Source organism: Cyprinodon variegatus, unplaced genomic scaffold, assembly GCF_000732505.1.
Source record: "Cyprinodon variegatus isolate N-32 unplaced genomic scaffold, C_variegatus-1.0 Scaffold48, whole genome shotgun sequence".
NCBI lineage: Eukaryota > Metazoa > Chordata > Actinopteri > Cyprinodontiformes > Cyprinodontidae > Cyprinodon > Cyprinodon variegatus.
The window spans coordinates 546,672-556,200 of record NW_015150501.1 but is presented as its reverse complement, the minus strand read 5'-3'; the positions used below and the strand labels follow the sequence as shown (position 1 = coordinate 556,200).

Here is a 9,529-nt window from a genome sequence, read left to right as displayed (position 1 = left end):
TTTTTTTTCCTGGTTCGTTCGAAACACGCCCCATAATCACAGCTCTATGGAGCAGTATCAGACTCATATTCTGACTAGAATTGAGTCGGACTACGTCAGGCTAGGAAGCCGGAGTACCCAGAGAGAACTCACATATGTTTAGGGAGAACATGCAAACTCCATACAAAAAAAACCCAGGCCAGGAATCAAACCTAGAACCTTCTTGCAAAAAAACATGCTACAGAGGTTATATCTCTGATGAAGTGAGGGCATTTTCTTGATGATAGCAGTTTATAAAGTTAACAACAGAGGTGGGCAGAGAAGCCAAAAACTTTAGTCAAGAAAGAGTGGGGCTACTTTAACTCTTCTTCTTTTTTTTTTTTTTGTACTTAAGTAAAAGTAAAAAGGAGTCATCTAAGAAATTGCTTAAGTAAAAGAAAAAAACTTTTTTTGTAGAAAGGCTTCTTGAGTACTGAGTAACTGTTTGATAATAACATCAGATTAAATGTTTATAAATTATGCTGGGAAGCTGATTTTATGTGCAAATTCTGGTATTTTAAAAATGCAAATGCATAACGAATACAAATAAATGTCATGAATATAAAATACCAAATTTGTGCAGTGCAAAAAATTTTAACATTTTCTTTCAACATAAAACTTAGAAAGCCGATCCTTACAATGAGAACTGTATATATGTTAGGACGGGTTAAAGAACTTCCAATGTCAAATCTGTTAACTGTTCTATACTCAAGGTATAAAAAATATAAATGAACTGTATCATTCCTCACTGATTGCAGAGATGTTCCCAGGGATTTGTGCTTCTCTATAGTGAAAGTTAAACTCATTCTAACTGGTACATACTAAATATGTACTTATGAAAGTGATAATGAGCACATGGATACTGCTTTGCAGTAGGCTGTTCAATTCTAGCAGACGTGGAGTTAGTCCATCCTGAAAGCCTGGCTTGCTGGAAGCAAATCCTGTAACAAATGGGGGATGACTCAGCATTTTGAGGCCTAAACAAATTCACGGATTTTACTGCTCCTCACTTTAACAAATTGCTACATTTCATAAAACATAATAAACCCACTAAAACAAGAGAAACGAAAAAGCAACATCTTTACAGAAAAAGAGGAGGCACTTCGGACAAAGCAGGACTTGCTGCTAAAAGCAGAGGCTTAAAGGGCACCATGACATTGAGAGTTAATTAGAGAAAATAACAGAACATTCCTGCATCTTATGAGGGAAAGCTACATATTCATAATTGTGTGTGTGGGTTGCTCAGCAGGTAAACCCTGCCCCCGTGTCTTCATAAGAGTGGTAAATGCATTTTTGTGTGTTTTGAGGGCTTTAAACAGAACCGTCCGGTGCTGTAGCACAAGGTTAATGATAAAATCTGACCCACTCACTGATAGACAGATCAGGAAAATATCACACACACATTTCAGGAGAGTGTGTGTCTCCATATGCATACACTAATTAACCAACACAATAACAATCCCATGGCTCATCCAAACACTGCTCAAGCTGTCATGTTTTAATTAAGGCGAGTCAGAGCCAAAAGGGGGGAAAACACACAAAACTGGGTAATGGGCAACTTTACACCAAGTAATTCAGAAACTTTAAAGCACAGGAAAGTTTGTGTCTGCTTTAACTTGGTCTAAAATAACATGGATTTTAAACGTTCAAAAAGTAATTTAATTGAAAGTTGATTTTTCCTTAAAAAACCCTTTTAGTTTTGGGGAAAGAGTTAACCATCTTAAACAGAGGTGTTTCAACTGTCTGCCACATGGACTGATTACTGATTTCTTCTTTAAGTTATTTAGCTTTTAATTTGTTTTAGCCTATTCTAAAAGACAAAAGATGGCTTTCAATTAGTCTTTCCTAATTGTTGTTTTAAGCCAGTTTTTAATAAAAATAATTCAGTTTCAATTTGGTCCAACATACTTAAGTAAAAGCTGCTGGACAACTGTGGTCCGACATACTGCAAAAAGAGACTTACCAGAAAATGATCTAAATTCAGAACTGTCTCAAAGGTGTTGATGCGCTCCCTCATCTTTCCTTCTTCTCTTGTAGGCTGTTGCTGCTTTTCAGTCTCCAGCTTTGCTCTAACTTACAGCAGGTAGCCTGGATATCGGTGTCTTACATCTGTCCTTCACTGTCTTTGACCATGTAGAGGACAAATAAATCCTGCCTCTGTGCTGTACTGTAACTACAGAGACTGACAAGTATGGTAAGAAGTGCACACACACTCACACACACACACACAAAGGGGGAAGCAGCAGAGGTTAATACGGGCACTTGAGGGTTGACAATAAAGTGTCAGCAGCTCTTAATTCAGAGGGGAAGTTTCTGAGTCAGACGGCCGGTCCAGAGGCGTCCTGCAGCGAGGTAATAAATGATACCAGCAGGCAGGACCTGAGCAGCAGGTATGAAAATAAAACCTGCTGAATGAGAGGCGACCACAGCCATGTCCAGTCTGTTTGGAATGAGCTGCATTATACAGTAATCACCTTCAATATTGATCTGCTATGTTGAATGATTATTTATTGTGTCTGACAGTGATTTCTGTTGTGTCTGGTTAGAAACATGCACAATGACAACATATTGAGTTTGCTGACTTGGAATTAGCCCCAAGAGAGGGATTTTGGCAGTATTGGATGTTATTAACATGCTGCTTAGTCAAGCCTATACCATTTTCACATGAAACTGTTCATAAGCAGCACCAAAACAAAATGTATTTGAGGGATTTTGCATAGGAAAAGAAAGTGGGAGTCACAGCAAAAATGAGGTTGGCTCTCTTCTGTTAATATAGTTTTATTCAAAGGAATATTATGAAATTATCTGATTCTTACAAAGGCTACATTTATTCTAATGTAATATGTAGAAACAGAGCTACACTTAATGTTTAAAAGCTTGTTAGACCACCTTTATTTATTGATAAAAGAAAACCAGACATTTCAAAATTAACATTTAAATTAGGCAATTTGAAATCAGAAAGCAAAAAGCATTTTCTAATTACACATTTAAAATTGAATTATTAAAGAGGATTTTTTTAAATTGTATATATTTATCAATTTCTTAATAGAGATCTAAAAACCTACATGTATAAATTTGATTATAAATACCTTTCTTAATCACACATTTAAAAAGGTTATTTCTTATTCTATTTCCATTTACTCTTCTCAACTTACATTTTCCTTTTGTTTTACCTGCTCTATTTCCCTTTTCCGTGACCCTTCTGGTCCCAGAGCACACTGGAAACTAGTAAAGCTCTCTCATTTGTTAGACTGCCACACTTGGTTAAATGACCAATGAGGGAGCTGGTTACATCTGAGGAGCAACAGTGATTGGTCAGACTGCTTTTCAGTGTTCTTTACCTTTTAATGGAGAGGGTAAAGTAAAAAAAAAAAGGATTCAAATATGCAAGTTAAAAAAGAAAATGGAATAAGGAATCATCTTTTTAAATGTGTGATTAGTGATGGTATTTATAATTAGATTTATTAATTTTCTAATTCCATTATTTAATAATGGATTAATAAATACAATTTACAATTTCTCTTTAATAATTCAATTTAAAATGAGCAATTAGAAAATGCTTTGAAACAGCTGGGTTTCCTTTTCAGTGACTCTGTAGGTTCCCTGTAGCTATTTAACATCCAAAATCACCACCCCTCCACCACCATGCTTGATACCTACTATACAGTAAGGTGTTCTCTGTCTGGTTTACAAATCTTTACTTTGGTTTCAGGCTTGCCAATAAAAAAAAAAAAAAAAAAAAACATTTTTATTATCTTTTTGTGTATACATATGCATTTGTGAGAGAATAGTCTTTCTCCTCGTGTTCATTCTTCAATCTGTTGTTTTTTTTCTTCTTCTATTTTGACTTTGTTGTTGTATCTCATATGAAGTCATTGTGTGTTTCATCAGACCTTTGGGAATGAACTTGCTCGAATGTCCACTACTGAAAACATTGGTAAGTGTTTAGCATGGTTTTTACTTGTGAATATTTGTTTTCACTGTGTAATAATTTATAGCTGCGGGTTGCTTCTCTATGGTCTATGTTAAGTCTGCCTGGTGAAAAGACACTTGTACAGATTCCTGTGTTTGCATAGTTGATCACACTCACTGATAATCAGGTAATCAAGTGCTTTGGATTAACAGCATCTGGGTGCTTCTCTGTGCTATTTTTTCAATGTAGATTTAACATTGCGTTTTCATTTATGCTTTTGCTGCCATCAACAATCCTGTCACAGTTTGTTTGATCAGAGGAGGGATTGCTGCAGACTTCTTCTAGGGGTTTTCCGGTTTGGTTGTTGTAGTGCGCATGCCCAACATTTCGTCGCCTATTCTTGCTTTGGCATCACAGCGCCACTTACAGGCCTGGCATACATTTTGCAGCGTTTTCATGCATTCGTGTGGACGCTCACATTTCTTTTACGTCTCCGTCTTTACGGCAAACGTTTTGGAAAATATCAGCGTTTCGTATTCGTTTTGACTTCGTGTGGACGGGGCCTTAGTGACACAATCAACCAGGCTTTCTTTCTTGGACAGAAAACTTTATACCAACTGGCTTAATAAACTAAACTTGACCACACAGTATTATTATTATGGTTATATGATTTATGTAAGTGAATTTGAATCTGTCAATATGTTCTAACCAATATGATTATGTGTACAACTATATATGAATAAAATGTATGTATATAATATTTGGTAATATTTGTTGTGAATTGGAGATAAACAAGTAAAGGTTTCTGTTTTTTCTGTGTAAACCTGAAGTTATGCTGTGCTTCATTTACCCCAGAACTTAAACTTGGGAAGCCAAGGTGATGTTATCTCCAAAGTGATGGAGCTATACTTTCCCAATGGATGTTTGTATTCTCAATTGTTCTTATATGGCTAAGACGGCCACTGTTGCAACTATAAAATACACAAAAACATTATTCTCTGGTGTATTGTGCGCTTAAAGGTATAGTGGAGGATTTAAAAAGCCTGCCCTCTCCACTTTAAAAAGAAATGCACATGCACACTCCTGTACCCGCTCCTGAGAGAGAACGCCTATTAAACGCGTGCAGGAGCGGGAATGCAATGATAAGACGGTCGCTCAGATGCATCTCATCTCACCCTTATTCATGTATGAAAAGTTGGTACAGTAAAAAAAGTAATGACATGCTTGTATATGTATGTGTGCTGTGGTGGAAATGTGGAAATGTTTGCGGGGTACATAAGGATCTGTGGCCACCTTATAACGACTCTCTGCCATTTTCGAAGAAGCAGGGTGAGAAATGTGAGCTTCAATGACTGGCTGAATCCGTAGTTCCCACATAAAAGTGCGGATGCGCAGAAAAGGATAACTGAGGACGAGCATGCAGGGTGGCCTTACATAAACAATCACCAGAATGATGGATAATTAGGATGACCACTTATTTTGATGTTCAATCTGGAAAAAGAAAGTCCTCCATTATACCCTTTAGGACAGCACTATAACATCTGCTCTTATACTCACTGAAAACTACAACATGTATGACTGACTAAATGTTACGCAGCTATTAAAGTGCAACTAAAAGTTTAACCACTGGTAAAGTGGTTAAACAGTTTGGTATGGCTCTGACTTTTAGGCACATAGATCTGATTTTCAAGGGTGTTCCAGATTAAATTTCCCTTTTAAATTGAACATACACATGCTACTCTCATACATAAAACCCTTGAAATATATTATGATGATTGGTAGGGGACTTGGAGTTAGGCCTCCTGACCGCTGACGTGCGGCAGGAAGATGCTGGAATCAAACTCACGTCTTCTGGATTGCAAACAAACAGCCAACAGTTGCTCACCAACTACAATAATTCATGCAGCAGTAGAGTTGTGTTTATGCCCTTGCTAAAGCTGGCTTTCTTTCAAAAAAGGGATTGTTGTTTTCCACTGTTGTCAAATGAACAGGTTAAGACATTTATTTCACATTGTTGATTTGATGTAACTTTCTGTATTTCTTTAGAGGGAAAACATTGTACCAATATCTAATTAAAGTGAGAATTATTATTATATTATGACTTGGATCTAACTATATAACTGAATATCTCTTGTTGCTCTTTGAATAATTATACATGTTGTTAAAACAATGTTTTCGTCTTTTTTTTAGATCATATTAATTGTGAATTATAATGATATGAATTTGGATGTTTTATCTAATTATTAATAAGTTTGTTGAATTTATTGTTCAGTGCAGGTATTTGTAGAAATAAAAAACATTGCAGGAAACAGGATGAACAATTTAAATCAACACGTGTGCCTCTAACGGCATCATTAACACTATTAAAATAGTCGATTAGTTCATTCTATATCATTTACTTTTTAATTAGTAAGCTAGACACTTTTATATAACTTAGTTTTTCTTCTGATTAGTTCCCTCTACCACACTCACTTATTTTACTCTTAATCCTCAGCAGCAGCATAAATCAACCTACAATCTCAGTTTACAGGAGGTATTCCACTTGTTTTTCCAACCACAACACTTCTCTAAAGGTATCGTTCATTTGAAACCTCATTTTTGAAATGCTGCACATAGTTTTTGTCCAAACCATTTCACCTGCGTCTGAACTCTCCTGGCAACCTTTCCCCTTTCCGTTCCCCTCTTTAAACCTTCCCTCTCACCACCCCAGTGTCTTCATCCATCTATCCAATCCTCCCCTCTTCCCCAACCCCCACCCCTGAGCTGCAACCTTACTCGTTGATAATTTTAGCAGGAGTGTGACCCAATGTTCACTGACACACTTCTGTTTCAGTCTCTGCGACTGTTTGTCGTGTTTTGTTTTTTTTCCTGGTCCGTCTCTCCTGGGAGGCTTTTCCTCAGGACAGGTGGCGAGATTTAACCTTTGCTCTGAACAATGGCCGGTTATTGACACTATTTCATAATGTGGTGTCTGATCTCGAAGCCATGGATGTAACGGTGTCATTATAGCATCGTAACCATGTCTGTAATTGAAAAAAACATCCAGTGACAGCCACCAAGTGTGAAGTTCAATGGCTTAATCGTCCACATCCCAGTCGTTCCAGCGTGTGAGACATTTGGCAGGTGAATGATATCCCTCCCCTCATTTAGTCGCCTGTATTTTTTAAGACTTATGAGCTCTGTCTCACTAGTCTGCTTCTTTTAGACCATTCCACTCACCTAAACTCTAACACACAACCAGCTTAATCAAGTTGGGCTTAAAAATGAAGTTTGGATGGCATTAATAAGCAGAACTGTGTTCCCGCCACCCTGCTGGAGTGTGTCTGTCAGCGTCCTGAGGGTTCACACGGGGAGCTTCCGCTTTGTTAAGGTCAGGGGTCGATGACAGTCCTGTCTCCTGGTGCAAGTTAACACAACAGTCCCAGCTCGGCAAGCTTTAATTTGCTGATTTACTGGTCATGGCCAACCACACTGACATAGGAGAGGAAACAACTGAACAACCTTTTGAGCTCATTTTTGAACAAGTTTAATGAATTAAAGATGATGATTCTTTTCACCTTCTAAATATTTCCTAAAAGAATATAAAAAATCTTTGCATTTTTTTTTTTAAACTAGGATTTAAAGTGTTTTTAAGTGTAATTTAAGTGTCTGACCTTTTTACCAGAAGCTCCAAGCAGAAAGATCTGATTTAAATTTTGAATTCATTAATCAAATGAAGTTTTTAATGCTTTGCAATCTCAGTAAAGATGGACATTATTTTTTCCCTCATGTATTTCTGCAGTAGCTCATTGCAGAATAATATTAGAGGAGTTAGGAACCCCTGAAAATGCCTCCATTATGAGTAAGCCTAGTAAAGATGGGTTGATAGACTCAATAAAACCTTTTTTAAAAACAAATATTCAAACTTTCTTTATATGTTGGAACCTGAAACATTCTGCAGTAGATGAAACATCCTATGAAATAAACGTATTACTCAGTAGGGTTTAGCATTTACTCCTATTTTGTCAGATTTGAATAACAAACTAAACATATTTTACTCAGATTGTAGGAGAAAAACAACTATGAAGTATAAAGATATACAATTTTAAAATTTTTTTTAGAATATAAAAATATAAGAACTGCTATGATTTAACCTGTTCCATCTTATCTCTCCTTTGTCATTGTTAGTGAGGCGAACCTCTGCAGTCGTCTGTATTCTTTAACAGAATCAAACAGGTTTTCTTTCAACATTTCCAAAAATTTTAGATACAATCTTTCCATAAAAATTCAAAAAATATCCACTGGACTTGGTTTTCAAGATTTGAAGACGTTTCGCCACCTCTCCAGGAAGCTTTCTCAATTCAAAAATTTTGAATTTTTCAAATTTTGAATTGAGAAAGCTTCCTGGAGAGGTGGCGAAACGTCTTTAAATCTTGAAAACCAAGTCCAGTGGATATTTTTTGAATTTTTACGGAATGAATATGACCTGGATGACTGAGAACCTTCATCAGCATTTAGATCCAATCAGCATCAACCCCTATAAACGGAAGGCATTCCCACAGCATAATGGTGCCACTACCATGTGTTACAGGAGGGTTGCTTTGTTGATCCTGATGTATAATACAGTTTGTTTATTGCCACTCATAATTTAACACCGGAGTACCATTCTTCCCTTTTCCGGTGTCTTCAACATGCTTATGGAAACCTGCAGATTTCCTTCAGCATTCCTTCCATGAAGAGCAAATTTGTGATGCTCCTCTCCTGTCAGCAAATTCAACCATGAGGGCGTTGGATCTTTTCAGCTACACAAGAGTTACAAAGAGGCAACGTGGCTGCTTTTCTGATTTACACTTTTTACCAGAGCTGTAAGTTAAAGGAGATGGTGTGCATTCAGCAGGAGTGGTGCCACATTGTAAAAACCATCTAGAAATGTGTAAAAATGTACTTAAAATAAGTGGATTTACCCATAATTTGAACAGGTAAAATAAGATGTTGTGTGGAAGGAAAGATTATTTTTACCCTTAAAGTAAGATAATTAGAAATTCTGCACTTGAAATAAGAAATTGCAGTTGTTTTTATTTAAATGTACATGGTCTTATTCGAGTTGCAAAGAGTCTCACTTACATGCTCAATTCAAGAAAAAAAATACTTATTATAAGAAAAATTAGATTTAAATTTTTAGCAGAGCATGATCTTCCGGTTTTAAGATGACGAATTAACCAAAGCTCTGCAAGACGTTCATAGTTATGATGCTGTTTTTTTTTTATTTTTATTTTTTTATAAATGTTATTTTCATTAATCTAAAGATTTCACAGAAATCATACACAGACCAACTCCTTTCACCAATTAGGCGCTTTCTGAAGGCAACATTAGATTTGTTTTATTCTATTTTATCAGAGCAAAGGGGCCGAATGTACATGAATGTCATTCTATTTAGATTTGTATCTGGAAATGCTTTTTAAACTCATATATATTTATTCATTCATTTACATGTATCTCCTTTATGCTGCTCTACTCATTTGTGGTGGTCATTGGTCAAAATGTTAATATGAATACTGAATTTACAAGTTATAAACCAAGCATCAACAAAGCAGCAGTTTATTTTACTCATCAAACTGA

At 36.2% G+C, this 9,529-nt stretch overlaps 1 protein-coding gene across 3 annotated transcripts in view; it reads right to left on the bottom strand.

Annotated features, from left to right (window-relative positions):
* Positions 1 to 9,529, bottom strand: part of clcn1 (chloride channel, voltage-sensitive 1) — a 45,440-nt gene that overhangs the window by 34,395 nt on the left and 1,516 nt on the right. For 2 of the 3 annotated variants that reach the window (XM_015370715.1, XM_015370714.1), the window contains exon 1: positions 1,982 to 2,132. The exons of the other annotated variant lie outside the window; for it this stretch is intronic. In XM_015370715.1, the coding sequence (XP_015226201.1) occupies positions 1,982 to 2,035 (54 nt within the window). In that variant the 5' untranslated portion in view covers positions 2,036 to 2,132. Of the gene's footprint in view, positions 1 to 1,981; positions 2,133 to 9,529 lie in introns of those variants that run through there. 3 annotated transcript variants of the gene reach the window in all.